We start from the raw sequence: 24,095 nt of genomic DNA, 5'->3' as shown, positions 1-24,095 counted from the left end.
ACTACTTGCTAAAGAATGTTGTGAAAAGTTGGTTGTAATATGTAGAGCTGCAGACAAAACGATTATCATCATTATCAATTAATCTGGTGAGTATTTTCTAAATTTCTCTCAATTTCAGTGTCTATGAAACAAAAAAAGGGAAAATATGCCAAATCACAAGAGCAATTATCATCAAATAACTATAAACAGCAAATATGATATTTAATTTTCTGTTTATCCACTGATGACTAATTTTTTCAGCTCTAGGAATATTTTGTATTTATGGTCATTTATTTTTCTCTTGTTCCATCCACTCTTAAGTAAATATTGTAAAAACATGATGGTACTATTTTTTGTATAGCTGATCTATAAGTAACACGACTGATCGATGGACTGTATATAATGAAACTAAAAACAATCTCTAAATGAGGGAATAGGAGTAAAAGTTTGACTTGGATGTGATCGAGACTTCTTTTCTCAGTGTGTAAAAATACTTTCAGGTATAGTAGATAACCTAAAACCTGTTAAACAGATATATTATATTCAGTATATAACAGATATATATTATATATTTAGATTATTATCGTCTGTTGCTGCTTTCTCTGCCTCTACATTCTCGCTGTGAGGTCTCCGCTGAGCTGAAAGCATTTCTCCATCTCATACATAAAACATGCTGCCAGTAAATCCGTCTAATGTGCCTCAAACTGTTGATACTCCGCAGCAGAAACCTGCCTGGCAAACTCTAAAATCATTTTAGACTACAATGCAAACGACGTATAATAAAAATGACGTCTCAAGTCGCTCCAATGGCATCAGTGAGTGAAAGGAGCGCTGTTAGTCTGCCAGGCCTGGTGGCTAAATGAAAGCTGATCCAGACCTTTAAATGAGAGCTAATATTTTAAGGCTTGGATTGCAGCACCAGGAAATACCTGGCTGGGAGAGGTACACCTTTAAGGAATCAAATTTAGCAATCCACAGGAATGGTTGGAAAACTTTGCCCGGAGAACTCTCTTTCCGTAACCTCTCTCCGTGCTTCTTGGATCCCGTAAGTTCAGGTGCAGCGATTAAAGCCTCCTAACGTGTTAATGATGGGGGAATATTTCATTCTGAGTTTGTCAGTTTTATCCCCCATTAGCAGGCAGGAATGTCCTCTCCTCTTCTCCGCTCGGAGGCGATTGGTTAACGTCTTTGGCTATTTACACATTTACAGACAGCACATCCATTTAGGAAACGCAGAGGAGATAACGTTTGAGACATAATACGGGTGATTTAATAAAAATATGCATATTTTCTGCTCTGTGCACCATTTTATCTTTCCATAAACACATATTTCAGATTCTCAGACCTCCTTTTGAAAAACAGAAGCAACACAGTTTGTTTTCTTCAGATGTTGTAAAGCAGTTTTTTGGGGAAAAATTTATAAAAAAATCTATAATTTAAGTATATTCTGTATGTAAACGTGTAAATGTTTTATCCACCAGGTCCACTGATTCACTGCCAGAGTCTAAAAATGAAAAAGTGAGACCTCAATTGAAAATAATAAACACCTATTTGGATTCATTTGTTGGAAAAAAAGAAAGAAATGAAGTTGCTTTAAACAATAACAAAAGGAAGCAATATTCTGTATTTTAACATTTATGAAAAAACATGTCTTTACATTGACAGGTAGGCAAGATATCCAACATCATTCTCGAGATACAGTGAACTCTAAAACCATACAAATAACTAGATTACCTCCATTTAGACAGTAAGAAACAGTTGTTGGTCTTCAGCGTGTGTTGTAACAAATATGTCATGGAGAAGATTCAGTTTATAGAGAAACTGTGGGTGTTTTTCTTGTCTGTGAAGAATACTGCTGTTATTTAAAAAAAACTAAACCACCCTCTTACCTTCTGAATATTAAGTATAAAAACAAAAACTTACAAAAAGTGGAAGGAAAACTTCTTTCATTCACAGAATGAATACTGAAAAATAAAACTCACTGTGAACGCTGAGACGCTTCACAGTGATTTCTATGTACAAGTGTTTCTCAGCAGGAACTGAGACACACGCTGGCCTCTAATTTCAATTCACCCTCTTTATCTCGGCTGCACGTTAGGCCTTTGATTGGGCTGAAACACTCTGATTCACTGGGCATTACTGAATAAACGGAGGGATGATGAAGTCTGATCCAAACCATATGGCGTAGTGCAGTAGAAGGTATTCCTACGCAGATCCTCAGGTTTACACTCAACCATCTGAGGGGAGAGAGTCTAATGCTATCCAGAGCTTTTCAATATCTACAGTCAATGAAGCAGAAACAGCTTTAACTGACTGCAGGCGCTCTTTGACCCCCCGATAACAGAACTGACTTGAATACGGAGTGCAGAGAAAACGCTACTGGGGCGAATCAGTCCACCGCTGACTGAGGTTTTTTAGCGTTTGGCTCTCTTGGAAGGGGGCTCCTCTGATTTCTGTCCTCCCCGCGTTCGCACCGCAGGGGGGCTGGCCTCCCGTTTGCGGCCCCCCTTCGCCGCCGTTGCTGCTGCCTGGCCCCTCGTCCCACTGCGGGAGGGAAACAAGGAACAAGTGTCAGCCCGTTTGTCTAAAGTGTCATATTTAGGTGCTGTAAAAAAAAGTGCTGCAATAACAAGTACAGTATGTGTGTCCACATTCCCCTTAAATAGAGAAAAGTCTGCATGAGACAGATTCTTAACAGACACATTTAAGACTTTTGATGTTAAAAAAAAATATAGGAACATTTCTGACAAAATCTCAAATGGGCAGAATTAAAAGAAACAAACAAAACCCCAGAAAAGCATTAAGAGAGGTAGTAAAATACATTTTCTCACAGATACGATTTAAAAACAAAGAAACATTGCATACTGTAATAATGGAAATTAATCTTCTTGTCTCTTCTTTTAAATATATAGGAAGTGATAAGGTATGTTTGTTGAGGAGAGGAGGAGATTTAGAAAAACTAAGAGGGCACCTTTGATGTTAACCCAAAGCGTGCCCAGACTGGGTCCGGGTCAAACTGGGTTTCAAACATCTCACTAAAAGCTTTAAAAAATACTTATCCAGAAGCCAGAACATGTGCATTAAGTATGCTGGCTGGCCGTTCCGGGACAACGTTTGGTAAAATGTTGTCTTTCACAGAGCAGCGACCTCGCCGTCCGTTTTGGTCGGTTTCCCCTTTAAGCTCGTTGGTTCTGCTGAACCTCACGGAGACAAACTCACCGCGTGCCAGCTGCGGTCTCCTCTTTACCGTTCTGTCGACTTGCCCGGGTGGATGGTTTACTTGGCTTGTTTCTGAGGAGCAATAAAAACAAATATGGAACAACAGTTGTTGCTGTAGTGCTAAATCTCCCCCCCCACCCCCGCTTTAATTTAATAGGATGTGACAGTGATGATGCCTGCTGGGTGCTTCAGAGTGCAAACATGCAGCACTAAAGCAATCAGAGGCTCATTCATCACCACAGAGGATGACAAAGTGTCTCAGGTAGCTGTTAATGCACAATGATTTTATCTGCAGGTGTTCTGGTGTTTTTAATTACGTGCTTTTACTGCAGCTTTTTATCCAATAATGAAGTCCAGTAAAGTTTGAATTAGGGGTCCATAATTATGTGCAGTCCTGACATTTCCACTGGTACGTTTATATATTAGTATTATCATTGTTATGGTGCATTTGTGTCCGTGAGCTGTTAAATCACCTTTCAGCCTCCAGGCGAGCTGCTGAGCGTGTCGTCGCTCTGGTTGCAGCTCCTTTTTCTTCCCCATCTTTCTCACCGTCATCATCCTCCTCTTCATCATTCTGCTCGCTTTCCTCTGCCTTCTTATCCTTTTTATCTGAGAGAAGGATGATGATCATCAGTCCGTTTCCCTACGACATTTCACTGGAGCTATGCAATTCTTCAATTTAAAAAAAGTATTTTAATGAACGAACAAACTTTAATGACTCATCCATAATAACAGAGATGAGAAACAATTTGATCTTTTTCACCAAAAATAACTGGTTGCTCGTGTTGGGTGCTCTTGCAAAAAGGGGGAAAAAACAGGATAACCAAAATGATTTAGCCACTACAATAAATGCTTTAATACTTCCTTCTTCGTTGTTACTTGTTCTAAGATTTTGAAGCGCCTGGATTGTGTTCCTGTATATTACCTACGTACCAGTACTTGCCAAGCAGTAGTGTAAAGCTTAAAATAATAATTAGTAATAATAATAATTGTACCTTGGATCAACAATCAATACAATTGTCAATGAATTGTGCTCAAGCTTACAGGCTCTCCTCTTCGTAACAAAAAGTTTCTGGTTTGATTTGGATCAAGCTTTGAATTTCCTCACCTGGATCCTCGGTGGCTGCTGCTGACTTCGCTGGCCGTCCCCTCCGACCGGGTCTCTTTGGAGTCGTCTCTTGGTCGTCTTGTTGTTGCTCCTCCTCAACCTGGAGAGATAACAACGAATATTTAAGTCCCTAAGTCTGATGAGAGTTTGAGAAAGATTGAGCGAATGAGTGACGTACAGAGCCAAGGAGGTTAAACGTCTCCTTACACAGACAATAGAGACAGTACAGCAACAGTGATGGATGCACATACAGTGTTTAAACATGTTTAAAGAACAATTGTACTGCCAACATACATCATCTGGTTTCTTCTCGCTGCAGATCTCCTCTTCACCCTCTGCCTGGCTCACTGACGGGGAACAATCTGGAAAAAGATGACACGTACAATACAGAGGCTTTAATGATCAAGGTAACTCAGAAAATGTTGTCATGTCTCTACAACAGGATGCAAGTTGTGTGTTTTAGATACAGTTTAAAGTGTGAGTGTGCTTTCTCACCACCGCTGTCAGGTTGTTGCTCGCTTTGTTCCTCTTGACTGTCGTCCTTCTTATCCTCCTCTTCAGCCTGTAGAATTATATATTATATTTGAATACACATCAAGACACATAAATAGAAAAGTAAATACAGATTTAGATGTCTGGAACCAGGATGTTTTAATCCACAAAGACGTCTCATCTCACCTCCTCAGATTCCTCCATTTCCTCAGATCTCTTCCTCTTCATTGCTGGTTTACCTGGAATAGAAATATGATCATAATTGATTTAAAAGAAATATATCCCATCAATTATTTCACACACAAGGACCACCCAGACAATATTTTGTAAAGTTTAACTCATAGCGAAGCTGCCAGCCTTCCCTCATGTCAACTATCATCGCCAACTTACTCAATCATACTAATTTACAGGCTGTTAACGGTGATGACAGCAAAATAAAACAACATTATACTATGAAATGTACCAATTAGCTGTTGAGGTTTGGCTCACTTATTCTCTGAGTTGGTAATGCGTTCTCTGGCAGACATGTAGCCACACCTCACCCTGACGTTATTCATTTACTGTATAGTGTGCACAGTTGTGTCAGCCATTTAAAGAAAGAGGAAACCAAAAGAAAATAATTAAACATACGTGTGTCGGTGGTCTCTTTGGAGTCGGAGCCTCCTGCAACTTCAGTGTCTTCTGGAACAGGAGACGGCAGACTGACTTGACTTCCTCGCCGTGCAATTTTCTTTGGTCCACTTTCCTCTTCAGTTCTCTACAGATTAGAAACATAATGTGAAAAAACACTAGAAAAGATAAGAGACAGTGGAATGCACTCAATGTCCTCTACAAAATATTCATTGAATCTGCTAACGGGGTTCAATCATCATGTGTGACTAATGTTAAACAGCTAACTCACAATGTTGTGTGTACAGAAATAAGAAGTGTCCTTGTAGTAATAAACCCAGTAATATTAAGTAAGGTGAAGTATCTAACATTTATGTACACGTTTGTTAACGTACCTCTTCTTTCTCGGTGCTCTCCTCGTCTTTATTCTCATCCTTCTGATTATCTGAGGTTAAAAAAATAAAAGCAACATCTAAGAAAACAGAGTCAACACTTTTATATTATTCTACACTCTGCAACATTTATTAGCTAGCTAAGAGAAGGACAAGTACAATTAATCTAAAATCTTTATAGACTTTTTATATATTAAAATCTTTGCATCAATATTCAATTAAACAGGAATAACTTCATAAATAATCAGTCAGTCAGTTGATGAATTAATTGCAGTATCAAACATTAAAGTGTTCCTCGACAATTTCTATTTGAAACATTCCCAATTCTATTTTACAGATCTTAATATCTTGACTTAATTTGAATATTTTGGCTGGTGCACAGTATGACAACTAAGATATAAATTATACTCCTGAATAATAAAACACATATAACACATGTTTCAGGCCTAAATATTCATTCATCTCTAAAATATATAAAATATATACCTTTTTTCAGACTTTAATAACATTCGTATTGGCTAATTTAAAGTGTAAATCTCACCAGCAGCTCCTGAACTTCCCCCCTCGCGGCTCAAAGTCTCCTCTGATGTCTCAGGTTCTTTAGGTTGCTCCTTCTCTGCCTCCTCGCTGGTTCTGGATGATCGACCCCGGCGTGGTGTTCTGACCTCCAAAACCTTCTCTTGATCCGTCTCCTGAAGGTAAAAAAAAAAAAGTCCACAAACAAATCAGTGTGGAGTCAAAATAAACATATACAGATGTCAAATGAGAACATGTCAAACGTTTTTTTAAAAGGTTTCAAAACCCAAAACAAGAACACCAATTTTACAATTACATGGTTATTTTATGAAAAAGGCTGTATTTACCTCAGCAGACGGTTGCTCTTTACTTTCCTTTTCATCCCTCTCATCACCTGATCACAGAAACATAGATGAACACATTATTTCATAAAATTAATAAAAGATAACCATCTGTCAAAACTCATTGCAAAAGCAGTTAAGCTGTTAGAAAGGAGCTCTTCAGTGGTATCACTTTATCCATAAATGGTTAATATGTTATTTAATGACTGGATTATAATTAATATTAATAAAAAAAGATATATATATATTATTAAAATATTTCGTAATCTAATGTCTTCAACTAACTGATTAATAACAGTTTTTCCAATTTACTCACAATTCACAAACACATTAAATTCTTATAATCATTGAATCTTGAATTGTTGGTGTGGACAGAAAATCTCACCAGATTCTTTCACTGCTGAAACTTTCTGAGTGGACAGCTTTCGTTTGCGTCTTCCTCGTCCCTCCGTCTTCTCTTCCTACATAACAAAAGAACGTGTTAGCACAGAGGGTAGGGTACCGTATCCACACCTACATTTATCAAATATGTCAGAGCTGAATTTCAAACAAACTGTGTGGCGTTACCTTTTCTGACACGTCTGATCCCTTCTCATCTTCCTGGCTGTCTGCGCTCGAGACATTACCTGAAAGATACAAACAAATAGAAATGACTGAGATGAACTGAGAAAGGATCGACATCTACAGTGGAGGAATAAGAAAAAAACATAACATGAAAATTAGTATTCAGTTTTAGCTTCCTGAAAGTGCAGTGAGCTCTTAATGACACATGAAAACCATCCTCTGAGGACAGCGTCACACTTTTCAAACTGTAAATATCTCATTTTACGATGATTTATCAGCTATAGATCAGAAAGCATTCAAGACTCACTCTTAAAAATCCAGATTAGCCTTCTAACTATGTAATTTTGGGTACATAATAGTAAGCATCTAAAAAGCATTAAAATTAGTTTGAAATATTTTCATTTAAGTTTTTGAACTTTCCTGATACTGGGTTGGTATTGGGCGTGGTTATGCACAGTATTACGAAAAATAAAGCAGCGAGAAATGAGGAAAATCATAACATGAGGGTGATTTTTAAAAAAGTCACATGACTCACTGATTTGTTTGACCAGTTTGGACGGACTCTCAGATTCACTTTCTCTGATCTCTTCAGTCTTCTGCGGGACATTTTGTTCCATCTAAACAGAATTTATACACAGATCAACAAAAGGAATATAATGCATATATACAGACAGGAGATAGAGATCAGATAGAAATGTTAAATAACATGGGGTACAAATGCTTACAGTTTGTGGATCACTCTTCTCTGTTGCAGCCTTTTCTTCCTCCACGGTCTTACTCTCAGCTTCACCTGGTGGTGAAAACAAGTAGGGTTAACAAATATTACCTAACTTACAGTATTAAGAAAGTTCTTAATATGTAAGATAGATATGAGAAAAGACTCACTATTATCTACGTCCATCTCGGCCTGGTCTTCTTCAGCTACCACTTCCTCTGCCTGTTGTTATAGAGAGAATTAGAATTTTAGTCCCGCATGAAAATCAACAATTAAAATGTGTAAACCATGAACGGTACCTCACCTTGGGGCTCGTCTTTGTGTCTGCAACATCTGGCTCAGTTTGCTCTAAAGTAGCAATCAGATGCAAAGTTAACCAAAGAAAACCCATCTTGTGCTTTTCAACAATAATGTTTTAAAGCACTCACCTTCAGTGGCTTCAGAAGCAACTGCAACTGTGCTCTCATCCGTGGTTTCTCTGACCTCTTCAGACACAACAGCATCAGCAGCTGAAATATTGTAGAAAGTAAATGAGCACCATGAGGTTGATGCCCGATCAATAGAAATGTCTTTCATCAAACCACAAACTTCACATTAGAAATCATAAGACATTGATCCCAGTAGACTACACACACCAAAAACTGACAACTCATTCAACCATCCATTCATTCATGTGCAATATCAATGTATACTAAACTGTGCAATATCAATATTTCATATGTGCAAATGTTAACTCAACAATTCAGTCTGTCTACTATTAGATTTTACTGATGCCTCTTGTTGTTGTGCTGTCCCCTTTGCTACTGTAACACTGCAAATTTCCTCGCTGTGTAACTAATAAAGGATCATCTTATCTTAATTGCATAGTTCAAAGCTCGAGAAACAAGGTTCGCATTTAAGCTAAAATAGGAGAAAAGAAAGTTTACCTTCTTTACCAGCTGCTGCTGCTGCTGGTGGTGCTGCTGCTGCTGGTGGTGGAGCTGCTGCTGGTGGTGCTGGTGGTGCTGGTGGTGCTGCTGCTGCTGCTGCGGCTGCGGCTGCGGCTGCTGGTGGAGCTGCTGCTGATGCTGCTGCTGCTGCTGCTAATGCTGCTGCTCCTGCTGCTGCTGCTGCTGCTGGTGGTGGTGCTGCTGCTGCTGCTGCTGCTGCTGCTGCTGCTGCTGCTGCTGGTGCTGCTGCTGCTGGAGCTGCTGCTGCTGCTGCTGCTGCTGGTGGAGCTGCCATGTTTCCATCTGGCTTTGTTTCAGCAGCAATGTCTGCACCTTTGGCTTCATCCTCATTTAAAAGAGCCTGGCATTCATTTGAGGGGGTGTCATCCTGCTATGTAGAAGACACAAGAATGATTTCCCACAATAACACCTCAGAAAAGTTATTTATATAGAATTATTATAATTTTGATCCAAAAGAGGCTCAGAGGGAGTAATGAAATAGTCCAGAAAAGGCTAAATAAAAGACCAAGAAAGGATGTTTTCGTCCATAAGCAGGAAAAAGTCAATTTAACTTTCAAATGTGAGATGTATTTTTTACCTGTGACGCAAGAGACTCAGATATTTCAGCCCCGGCCACATCCATTTCTTTCTCTGACTTTTCAGACACATCTGTGAGAGGGATACAATATATTCGATTTAGGGAAATGTTCTGACATGTTTAGGTAACATATAATACACACAGTTTGCTGTCACTGTTTTGTATTTACCTGCAGTGTTTGGTTTTTCAAGCTCAACAGTTTGTTGAGATGCAACAGGTGACGGCTCAGAGGCTGTAAACTCAGCAGCTGTTTGCTCTTCTTGCTCAGCTGCAGTTGTTTCCATCAGCTGTGGGGCGGTCTGACTCACCTCTGGTTCTTCCCTGGTATCGTGGCAAATTAAGGTGGAGGACACGGTGCTGTCAGGATCCATGGAGAGCAGAGTCAGAGCCGCCATCTTCATATCAGCGTCATGCAGAGTCATCTCAGGGATCACGTCCTCCCGACTGCTCTCAGGTGGAAGTTGTGCCTCTGCTGACGTACAAACGTCCATGAGAGCCAGCAGAGCGTCAGCCTCGGCCGGCACGGCTGGCATCTCACTCAGTCGCGCCTCTGTTTCACCTTCCGGCGGCTCTGGGGTGATGTCGCTCAGTGCGTCACAGGTATCGTCAGAGAACGAGGTGGTGACGGTGGTGGTGACTGGGTCAGAGTCTGTGCCGGCGTCTTGGAGAAGAGAGTGTTTCTTCGGCTGCTCCTCTGCGTCGAGTGAAGACACTGAAGATTTTGAGGATTTATCAGACTTTTCCAGTTTTTCCAGTTTGTCTTCTCTGGGTGGTTTCTTCTCCTCCTGGCTGTCCTCTTTCTTTTCTGGGACTTTATCCTTCTTCTCTGTTTTTTTCTTTGCACTCTTACTTTCTGGTTTCTCATGGAGAGGCTCCTCTGAGACTTTCCGCTGTTCCTTTGCATTTCCCTCTTTTTTCTTCTCCTTTGTTGCCTCGGGTTTGCTGATGGGTGCACCTCCTGAACTCTGAACTTTATTATCCGTCTTCGGTAACAACAGAGTCTTTGTTTCCTCTTTGGATTTGGTTTTGGATTTTTCCACAGCTCTCCCTTTTTCTGTTGGCTTGACCCTTTTTAGATCTTTGTCTGTTTCAGAGCCGGACTTGTTTGGCTTCTGGCCGTCTTGATCTGCTTTAGTCTTTTCCTTCTCGCTGTCCATTTTAGATTTGGGTTTGTCTCCCGGTCTGTCCTCGGTGTGGCTCTTTGACCTTTTCAGGACTTCCTTGGAGTGTTTCTCCTTCTTCTTGCTGCTGTCGGACCCGGGCTCCATGTCAGACCGATCCTCAGAAGAGCCGGCAGAATCAGGGCGGAGCAGCTGCTTGAAATCACTTTTCGCTGACGTTTTCTCTCCTTTGGCCTTTTCCTTTTCTTTGCTCTTATCTTTCTCCTTGTCCCTGTTTTTGTCCTTCTCTACTTTGACAGTCTCCGTCGATGGAGCTTTTGTCTTCTTGACAGCAGCATCTTTAGGACCCTCGTCTGCCACACCTTCTGACAACTTTCCTTCTCTTGTGCTTCCCGCCATTTTCTTCTCACTTTTAATCTTCGGCTTCTTCTCACCTTTCTCTTCAGAGGACACTTTAACGGCAGCGCCCTCATCTGCCTGATGTTCTGATTTTTTCTCCTGCTTTTGTTTGGGTTTGGCGCGTTCATCTGACATGCTGCGTTCTGTCTCTTTGCGTTCTTTAGAGTGAAGCTCTTTACGGGACAACCTATCATATTTCCCAACCGTGCGTTGTTTGAGAGCCTCTTGGGAGCCTTGCTCCAACTCCAAGATGAAAGAGTGTGTCCGGCTTTTGTTGGACAGCTTTCTGGTTTCACTGGAGTCTTCGGAGACGTTGCCGCTCATCCTTCTGTGCCTCTCGTCAGACGATGCTGATTCTGACAGGTTTCTTATCAGTTTGGGTTGTGGGGGTTTTGAGGCAGTAGATTTCACTTCCTAATTTTTAAACAACAAAACACAAAAATGTTTGTTACAACTCACCAATTCGCGGACAAACAAGTTACCTACATATGACGAGATCTGTTTTATTCTTGACGGCTTTCACGCACCGCTTTCCTGGATCCTTCTGTATCTCCTCTCTTTTTGCTGGAAACATCTCCCTCTTTCCTGAAGGATGAAATTGAAGAATGCATTTACATTTTCTTTTTTTTATAAACATATAAACATTTGGTTGTTTTGTAAAGCAGCAGCTGCTTCAGTTTGCATCTGAGCTTTTGATTACATACCTTGAGTTTAGCTTCCTCTTCCTGTTGAGCGCCATTTTTTTCTCCAGAACTTTCCTTTCTTTGCGAGCCTCCTTGGCTCTGGGGCCGTCCTCTCCGCCCTTTTGTTTTTTGTGATCTGTGTAGGAAACAAAACCTGGTAAAAGACTTGACAGCTACGAGTAAACAAAGCTATTTTGAGCACGTTTGAGTTTTAAGATGAGAACAATGACAGGGTTCCCGCTCTTTTCTAGAGATCATTTTCCAGGACTTTTTCAGTGATGGTCCAGCTGGTATGACAGACAGGGATCGCGCCATACACTTATAAATTATAGTCCTCACAGTGGAAGTCTGATTTAAAAGACGTGCTGTCTATGTCTATAACTTACCTATGAAATCATCTTCAACCATTTAAAACAAGTTGGGAAGAAAAGCAACGTTATATAATGTCATCAATGCTGCTGTTGCTATCATACGACATGACTTGGGGGTGTGTTCACAGCGTTTCCACAACATAACCGAGAGCAGCCTATGCAAAATACTCTCGTCCATAAACTACCATTTTAACTTTAATATGATCCTGACCATAAATTAGCCCTTTCAGTTGGCATGTTTTGGGGAGCTCTGATGGATAACCTAGTAGTGCTTCATTCTCAGCTAAAACAAATAGGAGGATGTTGAAATAATTTTCCAGGACAACACAAGATTTTCCAGAACATTTGACTTGTCCTCTCCTCTTTTCCATGTGTTTTCAATGATTGGAAATTTGGTCACTGTTTTCCAGGACGCGTGGGAACCCTGAATGAGAACATGCAGCCAGCGTGACTAAACAAACTGGACTTCACATGCTGCAATTTACAGATTTTGTACAGATTTCGTGTAGCATGTCCCCGCTCTTCTTTTGTAGTGAAATAGCGGAAGAGGCGAGAAAACAGCAGATGATGAGAAACTCTGAGGCCAAATTCAACACCACAACTGTAAAAGCAGCTCACACATGACAGACATAAAGTACCTTGTTCTTCAGCCTGCGCTGCTTTCTGTTTCCGCCTCTCTTCCATCCGCTCTCTGTTCTGTTGTCTCTTGAGCAGCCTTTCCTCTTTGTCCTTTGCCTACGAGAACACAGTTGAGAGACAGCAATGACAAATCAGTGGGGTTTTAAAGTATATGATCAACTCACTTGCCAAGTAAAGCCTTTGATTTATCTATAAATAGAATTAAAGCTCTGCTCATGCTGCACCTTTAACGTTCATACAACTCACCGCAGATTTCCGACGTTCTTCCACGGTGATTTCATCATCCGAGTCGCTATAGTAACGGGAGTAGAGGAAGGGCTTGTGAACGTAGGCCTTGCGACGAGGTTTACGCTCTTCTTCTTCTGCGTCTCCGCCGGCTTGTTTCTTTTCTGCTTTCTCATCTTGATTTGGTGAAAGAAAAAACACACAGGAAAATCTTATAATCCATCAGAGCAGAGCTGAGCTGAAAATTAAATATATATGGTAGTAGATAGAAACCATATTTAACGCTTTATGATACAATAAACTGTTCAGAATGAGTTCAGTCAGGAATAAAAAGTTGAGACCATCTGATGGGAGCTCCCCCTCTTCAGAAGAATCAGACGGCAGCTCGTCATCGTCACTTTGCTCCTCGAATGACGACAGGTCGCTGGTGTGGACAGAGCTCACTGTGATGTCGCTCAGGCCGTCCAGGTCAGAGTCCTCCAGAAAGTATTCTGAATAGAAAAGACATATCACGATTTAAACTTAAACTTATTTTTTCATTACTTAAATAACCCCACTAACATATGAGTGAGCATTGTGGATTTCATGTATTTATATGTCTTGAACATGTATTCTGTATCTGATAAAGATAAATTGATTTTCAGGAAAAGATAGAAGAAACAGTGGATCATATATCCACAAAAAATACTAATTTTATATCATTCATTGTAATTGTAATGTAACTCAAGTAGGGCTGCTACTAACAATTGTTGATTGTATTCTCGATTAATCAATTAGTTATATTATCTATAAACATTTTTTAGATAAATTGTTTATTCTATAAATCTGAAAATCCTGAAAATGCTCATCACAAATTTCTCAAGATGACTTCTTCAAAATTGCTTAAAATTGTCAAAACATTGATCCAAAACCAAAAGAATATTAAATTTACAAAGACATAAAGAAACACAGCATATCTATAGGTTTTCTGTCGCTCAACTGCCACTCAATTAATCATTTATGCATGATCTTGATATCCATGTCTACTATAACTGTCTTGTGTGGTTTATAAAGAATATTTAGTGACATTGCTCTAACGCTGGGAGCACATACAGAGGGTAAAACAGCTTACCTTCCTTTATCCTCTCTCTGGCTTTCTGCTTGGCCTGACTTGTAGATTTCAGCAGGTCATCGTCCTGCTTCTCCTCTGTGGGTTTTCCGGTTGTTTTGCTGGCAGCTTTCTCTCTCTCCTCCTCTGTCTGCTCCTGAGCTCCTGACTCCTCTTCTTCCATCTTCACCTCCTCTATTAACCCCTCTTTTCCCAGATCCGCCTGTTCCTGAACATCCTCTGTCTTCACTTCTAACGCCTGGACCTCTGATGCCAGCTCCTCTGCCTTATCCAGTGTCCTCCCATCCTGGTGGCTGTCTCCTTCCTCAACAATACTCATGTCCTGCTCGCCGTCCTCCACCAGCTGCATGGGCTCGTCTTGTCCTCTACGTCCTTTATCGGAGCTGGCCCTGACGCTGGCCTCCTGGTTGAGAGAGGTGATGGTGTCCAGGATGGACATGGCATTGCTGGCTGCAGTGGTAGCTGGAGCAGAAGACGAGGCTGTAAAAAATTTAAAGTTAACTAGGTAAGTGTGAGCAAGATGCTGTTTATTTTAACATTTAGGAGAAATTCATCATTCTGTTTTTCATGGCTGAAGGGATCAAAAGCTGTGCACCTGGCTCAGGAATGCTGATGTCTGGTTTGGTCTCTGTTGGAGGCAGTGGCGGTGGTGGCTCCTCAGAGCAGCTGCCAGGTGACAAAAATTCACGGACCACCCTCTCCACCTGCGGCCTGAAGATGTGGTTGACTTTGGGATCCACCACCTGGGCCACGATCCTGTCCACTCCTTGCTCCAGCATCCCAGATCTAAGAGGAACAGGTTTGATACAACTCTGGGTCGCTTGTACATAAAACTAGTCCTAAAACATCACAACAAAAACACAGCGATTCTTGAATAAGTATAGAATACTTTCTGATGCCGGACTGTTAGCGTGAGCAGAGATGAACAGAAGATGGAAAGGAGGTATTGCTCCATTCTCACTTACTGCAGCACGAGTTGTCTGATGTTGTTTCTCAGCTGGTTCTTGTTCAGATGAGGGCTCCATGTGTGGTTAGAAAGGTGATTGGAGACAAAGTTGTCCACTCTTTGTTTCAGGTTCAAGTAAGCTGGCTGCAAGAGAAAAAATAATCACATTTTAGAGAATAATTCTGCATGTTTACTTAATACCTCCTCTTTATAGCATATCTTCTGAAGTAGCCACTGGTTTAATTAAATCAATGTCGTAGGATTAAAATTGTTAGTTCTGGATCTGTGTTGTTGTAACAGCAAACTTGAGTCAGCTGCCAAATTGCAAACTTTTAAACACAATAAGCAACCAAACTCATTAATATTCTTCCCATCCTTTGCCTTTTGTTGGTGTCAAAATTTGATCAGTTGTCAAAAACATCAGGTTGTCTGATATAACCCCCCCAATAAGAGAAATCCAGTTTGTTTATAAGAGAGGTCTAACACCTATCTGGGCTCTAAACTGACCTAAAACATGAGTAACATCATTATGTAGGATTATAATGTTTTTCGTTTGTGAAGGACTTTTTGTCAAACTAAAGGAATATGTTCAAGCATAGCCCATATAAAACATGATTATTTCATCATTTGGTGTAATAACAATGCGTTATGGTAGTGTCTGTACTAATAATGTGTGACAGTTAGTATAATAATGAGTAACTGAGTTAACATTATGGGATGTGTTTACAGTGGGATGTAGCTTTAGTAGCTCCAATAGAGACACCAGCTTTCAATGCTCCGTAAAATAGACTTAAAAGCTGACTTTATTAGATATATAAGACAACATAAACATTGATGAAATGAGTGGTTACCTTGGTATCAACGTCTGCCAGACAGTCCCTCCTGAACTGGTCGAAGAGACCTTGTGTTTTTAGATGACTGACGATCATTGAGACGAGCTGCGGGTCTCCGGGAGGTAAACCAGCCATAGTCTGATAGAGTTAGCTTCTATTCGGTTAATTAAAACGAGTTAATACTGTCAACACATCAGGTTTAATATCAGACCTGAACGCACCACCAGGATCTGTTGTGATCTGTGTGAAGTTCGAAGCAGGTTTGACCCGGAAGTTCATCCTGTGAAGAAAAAAACCGGTCCCGCTGAACCGGAAACAGTTTTGAAAGCGGAGGTTTTGGTACCAAAATAAAGGTTTAGTAATTCTTTGGTAACATTATTAAATATCTGCTACGTCAGGGGTCAGCAACCTGCGTCTATTTAGCCCCTCTCTAGTGGCTCCCTGTGGATTTATAAAAAAAATGGAAATGAATAACTGCTTTTTGTTTAAATTGTAATTGGTCTGTTATACGTACAAAAAATAAAATAGAAATACAAGGCGTTTTTCAGGATCAGGATCAAAAAGGGATGAACTAAACTTAAAAAAAACGGGTTGATTTTCATTTTCTATTTCTAAAAACAAAAAATAAAATCACTAGAAGACAGAATATGAAAAAAAACGCCCGTTTTTTCATATTCTGTGACCGGAAGTCATTTTCAAAGTAAGAGTGCGTTTGAGGACGGTGATGTGTATGAGAGGGGGAAAAGACATGACTGCAGAAAAACTGTCCTCTTCCCTGAGACAAACTCTTTCATTGTTTAAAAAAAATACGTACCGATCCACGTCCATCACCTTCAGTTACAGAGCAGCTCCGTCCTTTCTTTTCTGTCATACACAGCACCGTCATCATACGCGCTCTTACTTTGTAAATGGCAACTTCCGGTCGCAGAATATTATTTTTTATGTTTAGGTCATCCCTTTTTGATCCTGATAAAGAAAATCGCCTTGTATTTCCATTTTATTATTTGTATTTTATAACGAAAATCAAATAACCACTAGTTTATTGTTTTTTAATATCCGTTTGTGAAAGGAATATTGAATGACCAAAAGATACACTGACCCTAACGGCTAACCTAATGTACATTACACTACTGTACACTCCACTGCCGGTAGTTCAGCCGTTTGTACGTTACTGTTGTGTGCTTTCAGGTATAGTATGTTATGTTGTATCTTGTGATTCGTCTAACCCATAATAACCTCGTCAGATATCATCGACAACACAAGCCGTCAGTGGAAATAGACGGCTGATGTTTATAACATGAAAGAAGACAAAACGTGATGGCAGCGGTGGGATTCGAACCCACGCCTCCGAAGAGACTGGAGCCTTAATCCAGCGCCTTAGACCGCTCGGCCACGCTACCGTGTAGGGCCATTGCAGTCAAGTAGCTTTTTAAAGGTGACAGATTGTACTCATAAACATGGATTATTCTACAAGTATAATCTATATAAAGTAGTAATTTCCTTCAGAATAGACATAAACACAGTCAGGAAATGAAATCAGCACCTGCCACCTGCCAAATACAGGACAAATGTTGGTTGTGACTGGTCAAAATTTCAGGTCACCTGCCACCATGGCAGATTCCTTATAATAAGAAATATTGTATTATGAATATTTGAGCCAAATAAAATGATTGGACGGGCTTACAGTCCTGCGACAGCTACAGATGCTGGATTTTATTCTTTTTTTGTCAGAGCATTTGATTTATGGTGTAATGAGAATTTCAACAAATATAATAAAACGTTTTTTTTAAGAATATTACCAACTCTAGCTTTAAGGTTACGTGACATATTCCATATTTCTACTGTCTTAACAAATCTAAAGCATTCTACATAGATTTCAAAAGTGTCGGACAAAAGTACTGAGTGCCCGGTAGAAATTTTCAGTGTCCTGCCACAGTGGCAGGTGAGGAAAAAACGTAATTTCAGACCCTGCACCCAGTTCAGTTTTGTTAGGTACACCTAGATAAAGCTACTGCAGCAGCCCTGTAATAAATCCTACTTTCATTGAAGGTAAAAGTGGTATTTAGTTTAACCTCACTGATGTAAATAGGTTGAATACAATATTTAAAATTCCAAAATTAGTTAAATCAACAACTCTTAAAACAATTTAAACAACTGAAAATAGCTTTTAGGTGTACCTTGTAAACTGGCCACTGAGTGGATTTCATAACTTTCCAAAGTTACTGTCGGCATGTACTAATCTTGTTATGATATACTGTTTGGGTTTGCAAAGTGGCCAGATCATTTACATAATCAATTATTCTTTAAATGTCCACAAATCATTTTATAATATTTATTAGAAATTTAAAGTATAGCTTGAGAAAATAAAACATGCTTCACACCCCAACCCTCAAACATTTATCTTAAACTATTTGCGAACATAGTCGGCTTTAAATCGGTCTAATAGTAGTACTTTGGTCAGATACAGAAATCCAAAATAGAGCTGTGTCCATTTTAAAAAAGTGTCAAGAGAAGAAATGTCAATAAAAACACCTCTAGGAAACATACTAGACATAGATAATGACATCACACTGTACAATATAAAAAAAAGTGGGCACACATTTATACCCGTCATAAAATGTGCCAGAATAATGGCAGTTTGAAGCCCATGGCAGTGAAACCAAAACATGCTGGCCCAGAGTCTCTGGTGAAGGACAGATAAAACACCCCTCAGCTGGAGGTAAGCAGGCAGGACAGGTGGGCTCAGGATTTCTTGGCGGGGCAGATGGGCGGTAGGACTCGGCGGGAGTTGGCGCGCACCCATGGGTGATCAATGACGCTCTGTAGTGAGAGACGGTCGACGGGGCTGTGGCGGAGCAGCTTGCTGATCAGGTCCCGTGCACCGTCTGAGATGTTTTTGGGGAACTTCAAATCCACCTGCCAACAGTAAAATACCATTTGTTAATGAACTGTAAACAATGACTGGTTCATTATGGATGCAAAACCTTGATCTTTAGATGTTTTAATCCTTTGGATTAACTCATTGATTGTTGATTAATATTAAACAAGTATTGCCTGATACCAGGTGCATAACGATAGTCAGCACATGGTTCACTACGCTATTAATGGTTTGAAACACTTATTTTTAATAAATGTTTCCTGAAGTCGGTGACAAATAATGTCCAGAAAAAAACATCATGGAGACCAAAATGTTTGAAATATGGTTTTAAAGGATTAATTGAATATCAGTTAATCATAGCCAAGACTATGACTAAACAGAACAGATGTGGACCGACAGTTATTTTGCATATGGCTAATTTAAGAGACAGTTCCAGCTTGTTGCAATTTGGGTCTTTTTCCATAGTTTTGGCCATCATTTCTAACGTTATGATAACTATGCTACAACTAAGTCTGTGGGGGAAGAAACACCTGCATTCAGACATAAGCTACTTTGTTTGAATGAAAGTGGGTTCTGCCAGATGTTTCTCCCAAAATTTCCTTTGGAAAAGCTTACATAACATATTCACATTTGTCCAATTAGTTATATTATGCCACATTTCCACTGCATGGTGCAGCACAACCCTACTCACCTCACTCTTTTTTGTTTTTTCATTAGCAAAGGTTGCGGATGGTACCCGGTGCTTTTTTTCGGTACCACCTCGGTCGAGGTTCCAAGCAAGCTGAGCGGATTCTAGAAGGTGGTGTTAAAGCACTGCAGACCACTGATTGGTCCGAGAGAATCGTCACTTGCACGACACGGGGCGTCCTGCACAAACCCGCCGTTTTTAAATAGTCAAGCCACCGTCAATAGCGACAGCAATTATTTTATTTACTTGACCCAGATTTTTTTTTTTTTTTTTTTTTAAATGGCAGCCTGCAAAACTTCACCATACACTATGCCGTACAACTAACAAAGTGCAGATATTCCTCTGTTTGTTTGCAGATGAAAGGATTCAGCGTGGGTCGCGTTGAAGATGATGTCATGGCATTTTCATGCGCCGCCGCTATGACGAAATAGAGAAAAGGACCTGATACTAAAAGTGAGTTGAGTCGATACGAACCACGCAGTGGAAATGAGGCATTAGATACCCAAACACCAACCTTCATAATTCTCTTGTATGTTTCTGAATGGCTGGCAGTTTCAAAAGGCGGGTTGCCGACCAAGCATTCGTAGCAGAGGACCCCGATGCACCACAGGTCCACCTTCTCGCTGTGGGTGTGGCCCTCAATCATCTCTGGAGGGAGGTAGTCCAGTGTCCCGCACATTGTACGACGTCTGGATGGGTTTAAAACAAAGAGGTGAGCAGAGAAAGAAGAGAAGCAGCAACAAGCAGATTCATGTGACATGCCACAGCAGCATTGAGCAGTTTTTGTGCATAATGGAACCTTAATGGCACTGCGGTTCCTCACCTTAGAGAAGGTGCATGGACGGACCAACCAAAATCTGCAATTTTCAGCTCTCCACGATAGCCGAGAAGCAGATTCTCCGGCTTGATGTCACGATGAATCACTTTCTTCTCATGGCAATACAACAGTGCATCAGATATCTCCTCCATGTACTGGAAATGTAAAGAGATTGGCATTGAATCACAACAAGACTTTAAATAATACAAATTATTCAAGATAATTAAAACGAGATTGTAGATATAATAAAGTCCAGTGGTCAAACTGCTCTTTGCAGTTACACAGGATACAGTGAGGAATTACTCTACAATAATAGCACAAATAAAAAGCTCTGCCTTTTAAAAGCAGCAGCAGCTCTTACTGTGGCAGTACGCTGGTCATCGAATCTTCCACATCTCTGTAGCTCCTTGTACAGTTCACCACGTGGGGCGTACTCAAGCACCAAGAAGACCCTCTTCCGGTCATGGAAATAATTGTAGAAGCGCAAAATGTTGGGGTGCCTGAGGAGAAACAGATTATGTTTTGAGGCAGCCTTTAGACTTTGTTTCCAAAACAAAGTGTCAGCACGTTCATAGCACAAGTTTAAAATTCCTGTTTGAGCAAGTTGAGTAAATAGAAGTTGTATGTGTTATTCTGGTATCATTCTGATAAACTATCCATTTAAAAAAAAAATAATTCAGAAACACAGAATGTTTGTGGAAAATGCACCACCTGGTTAGCCTATAGAGAAATGTACTACTGTTTTCATATAGCTCAAACCTACAAATAATTCTTGTGAGCGTTTGATAAGTGTTCCTATAATCGTCAGTAGGTGGTAGCAAATAGCCTGAAAGGAAGTTATACTGAGAAGTTGTACTCAGACATTTTGCTCAGAGTTAAGCCAATCAAATACTCCTGCTTACCCCACGATTAGTTTGAGAAAGGCCAATATTATTTTAAATTATGAAAATGTTTTTCAGGATACTCACTTGAGATGTGCCTGAATTTCAATCTCTCTCCTGAGTTGATGCTCCACACCCTCCTTCTCCATCTGTGACTTGAACAACACCTTCAGCGCCACGATGGACTGCAGCTTCTTCACCCTCGCAAGGTAGACATTACCAAATTTACCCTTCCCTAGTGGTCGGCCGATGTCAAAGTCATCAATGGAGACTTTCCTGATGGAGAGCACAAAGACAGATAGTGTCATGTTTATCACTTAGATGTATGAAGCAGGGCTGTACTGAATAGTTTGAAGCGTCACTCATAAAGTTGACATTTGAATTCTAAATCAAATTTTTATACATATTTCTGCACAGTTGCAGATAATATTTAAGCTACACTAATATTATTAGTATTTTACTATTTGTAGATTCCAGTGGTGGCTGCGTAGGATTGTTCCAACTCGTGTGATCCAAACATTTCCAATAACTCCAGAGCATTGAAGTCCGACAGTCAAAATTTATTGAAAAAAGATAAATTTCCGAAATTCACAACATGTTTTTATCTAATGAAATATTCTGCTTCAATCCATATTTGTTGGCGTTTAGCCTTTCAAAAACAAAATTTTCACTGTGGTCAAAAAATGGTTTGCTCTCCTGCTTGCAGTACACAAAGGCAGGCACACACCTGTATTAACAGGGCGGTCTAGCAGCAATCTTACATTTATATAGCCACAATAAAAAACATTTTGGGGCGGTGACGCCATAAAATATGCCGATAGACATTCAAAACTTCATTAAAAAAACCTCAATAGAAGCTTGGAATGTATATAAAAAATAAAAAAAAAAAGACATTCGGTACAGCCCCAAATCAAAGCATTACAAAAACCAGAACTGGCAACCAATATACAACTCGAGAAGTACTAGGAAATATACTTACTTTGAGGCTCCACTGGAGGATGAGCCAACACACTCTCTGCCAGGACCTGAAAATGACAATACAATCAAATCAGGCACATTTCTTAAGGTGTCTGACTGCTGTGCTTATGTGAGGAGAGTAATGTTACCTGTGATGGCACTTTTGTCCATCTCCATTCGTGGCTTCACCAGAACACGCTGTGGGCCGGCCACCAGGCTTGGGGTTACGAACTGATATACAGAAGCAAACACACAGAGTTAAAAACACATTAATATGTTTTAGTTTCAGCTAATAAAAGTGTCCAATATTTTTGACACCCATATCAGTCAATGCTGGCATTCTGATTTGTCATTTTACTTTATTTAATATAGTTTATAACATCTTACCGGTCGTTGGAAACTCCTGGGCTCATGATTTTCCTTATTCTGTAAAGAAATAAATACAGCTCAACATTAACTTACAATCGGTTGAGCTTATGGGTCTAATCTTGTCAGTTAGACTCATTTTTAGCTTTCAGTTGTATTTTAGACAATGCTTAAAGAATGCACAGCAAGCAGGATGTTGAAGTAAGTTTGCACCAATTCATCCTGTAAAGACTCCACATGGCACACAGTTTCTGTTTTTTTTTTATTTTACACTGATTTTTAGGTGCAGCTGCTTTGCTCAGTCTCTGTGCCACCTTTATTAAACCAGAATGATGATGTGTGGTGTTATGGCTCAACTAGTTTTCCTGAATGTGCAAGTAGTTGCTTGTAATGATAGTTTGTGTTTATCAGAGAAGCCATTTTGGGTTTCTTTGTGGCATTTTTTCTGATATTTTGCCCACCTTGGACAAAATAGTAAACATCTTTCACAATCTACAACAATACCACAAAATAACTTACAGCTTCCAAAGACTACGAAAAAAAAGACATATACAATTAAATTACCAATCCTCCAAAAATATATGATCTGCCTTGTTGTATTGGAAGTTTAGACTGTAACGTACAAGTCCTCCTTCTGGTCTGGTATTTCAGTGTACAATTTCTGCACCATGTTGTGAAAAGATCTGCTTATGTATGGTATTAATCCATTATTACACATTTAATCATTTCTAAAAGTCATATAGGAAAAAGCTGGCAAAGCAAGAGAGAATTGGGACATGATTTAAAGATTAATTTAAATATGTTATGCTTTTCTTTTTTTTGTAACACCAAAGCTAAACACATGGGGTGGTCTGTAACCTTCAAAATTGTCATTGTAGTTCAAATTAATTGTTTTACTGATATGACCTTATTATAAAGTTACAACAAAAGACCATTTATCATTTAAATAAACCATGCTTTAACACCAAAGGATTGACATATTTCCAGTTACAGACTTGTCTTATGTAAGTAGCTTGCTTGCTGTGGATTCAGTAAGTAACATTTAGCTTATACTCTATTTAACAACCAGCTCCAGTAGGCCTCTGTTTTATAACGTTAAGCTACTGTTGGTACTCTTAACTCATGTTGGGTTCAATGCAGGGACTACCTACTCCTCCACAGGTTAGTTTACTTTAAATAACACCTGCTAATGTAAATAATTTGACTTGCAATTACATTACATACTGATTATTATTATTTTAAAACAAGATACTGTGGTGTCATGCTACTTAGCTTATGACCCAAAGCTAACGTTAGCTCACTTATTTCGCTAAAAGCAGTATAATTAGCTCGTATATGATTAGTTCGTTGTACTCATCTGTTGCTCTGTTGTCTTATTTCTCTATCAATCATTGAAAAGTCAAACTTACCTGCATCGTAGTGAAGAACAGGAGGTGTTTTAGTGAAGATAATAGAGCAGTGTTGCTGTTCTGAACTTCCTCAGCCGCCAACGTTTTCAAAAAGCTCCGCTCCTCGATCCTGATTGGTCGGTCTATTACTCACAGAGGGCTCCCATTGGTCGGGATTGTTGTAAAACAAAGAGTGTGATTGGTGTTCACCGACGTCAGTCAAACCTTAGTCCCGCCCCTCATTTCCGCTCTTCTTCTTCTTTGGTGTATATTGGCAGTTTGCAAACCAGCTTATAGGTGCATTACCGCCACCTACTGGACTACTGGAGTATG

General features: G+C 39.9%; 2 protein-coding genes, 1 long non-coding RNA gene and 1 other non-coding gene across 8 annotated transcripts in view; 1 reads left to right on the top strand and 3 right to left on the bottom strand.

Annotated features, from left to right (window-relative positions):
* Nucleotides 1–19,806, top strand: part of LOC141775684 (uncharacterized) — a 241,819-nt gene extending 222,013 nt beyond the window's left edge. For 2 of the 4 annotated variants that reach the window (XR_012595652.1, XR_012595655.1), the window contains 5 exons: nucleotides 4,626–4,713; nucleotides 6,395–6,497; nucleotides 14,205–14,513; nucleotides 14,586–14,807; nucleotides 19,710–19,806. This is a non-coding gene — a long non-coding RNA (uncharacterized LOC141775684). Of the gene's footprint in view, nucleotides 1–1,460; nucleotides 1,656–4,625; nucleotides 4,714–6,394; nucleotides 6,498–14,204; nucleotides 14,514–14,585; nucleotides 14,808–19,709 lie in introns of those variants that run through there. The other 2 variants (XR_012595653.1, XR_012595654.1) reach the window with 2 other exon arrangements.
* Nucleotides 1,510–17,081, bottom strand: bod1l1 (biorientation of chromosomes in cell division 1-like 1). 2 transcript variants are annotated; one of them, XM_074649271.1, is made up of 30 exons: nucleotides 15,806–17,081; nucleotides 14,974–15,098; nucleotides 14,604–14,794; nucleotides 14,012–14,488; nucleotides 13,242–13,391; nucleotides 12,922–13,076; nucleotides 12,675–12,771; nucleotides 11,687–11,801; nucleotides 11,510–11,567; nucleotides 9,632–11,396; nucleotides 9,463–9,533; nucleotides 8,862–9,252; nucleotides 8,364–8,444; nucleotides 8,240–8,283; nucleotides 8,106–8,157; nucleotides 7,946–8,010; nucleotides 7,756–7,837; nucleotides 7,224–7,282; nucleotides 7,042–7,117; nucleotides 6,663–6,709; nucleotides 6,341–6,491; nucleotides 5,803–5,852; nucleotides 5,429–5,555; nucleotides 4,985–5,037; nucleotides 4,802–4,868; nucleotides 4,601–4,668; nucleotides 4,307–4,406; nucleotides 3,672–3,807; nucleotides 3,199–3,270; nucleotides 1,510–2,523 (listed from the first exon to the last, which is right to left on the bottom strand). In XM_074649271.1, the coding sequence occupies exons 1-30, from the start codon at nucleotides 15,920–15,922 to the stop codon at nucleotides 2,394–2,396; spliced, it is 5,172 nt and encodes a 1,723-aa protein (XP_074505372.1). In that variant the 5' UTR covers nucleotides 15,923–17,081; the 3' UTR covers nucleotides 1,510–2,393. The 2 variants fall into 2 exon arrangements, with proteins under 2 accessions (XP_074505372.1, XP_074505371.1); XM_074649270.1 differs by having other exon boundaries at nucleotides 8,862–9,255; nucleotides 15,806–17,079.
* trnal-aag (transfer RNA leucine (anticodon AAG)) lies at nucleotides 17,106–17,187 on the bottom strand. Its single transcript has one exon. It is a non-coding gene; the product is annotated as a tRNA-Leu (tRNA).
* Nucleotides 18,106–23,929, bottom strand: aurkb (aurora kinase B). The gene is made up of 9 exons (XM_074649273.1): nucleotides 23,784–23,929; nucleotides 22,396–22,434; nucleotides 22,158–22,239; nucleotides 22,031–22,076; nucleotides 21,139–21,327; nucleotides 20,532–20,670; nucleotides 20,177–20,325; nucleotides 19,868–20,042; nucleotides 18,106–18,703 (listed from the first exon to the last, which is right to left on the bottom strand). Exons 1-9 carry the CDS (start codon nucleotides 23,787–23,789, stop codon nucleotides 18,530–18,532), a joined length of 999 nt encoding a protein of 332 aa, XP_074505374.1. The 5' UTR covers nucleotides 23,790–23,929; the 3' UTR covers nucleotides 18,106–18,529.
* Between the last annotated feature and the right edge of the window lie 166 nt (nucleotides 23,930–24,095).

Source organism: Sebastes fasciatus, chromosome 10, assembly GCF_043250625.1.
Source record: "Sebastes fasciatus isolate fSebFas1 chromosome 10, fSebFas1.pri, whole genome shotgun sequence".
Taxonomy (NCBI): Eukaryota; Metazoa; Chordata; class Actinopteri; order Perciformes; family Sebastidae; genus Sebastes; species Sebastes fasciatus.
The sequence above is the reverse complement of the archived record's forward strand: the minus strand, read 5'-3'. Positions and strand labels throughout refer to the sequence as shown.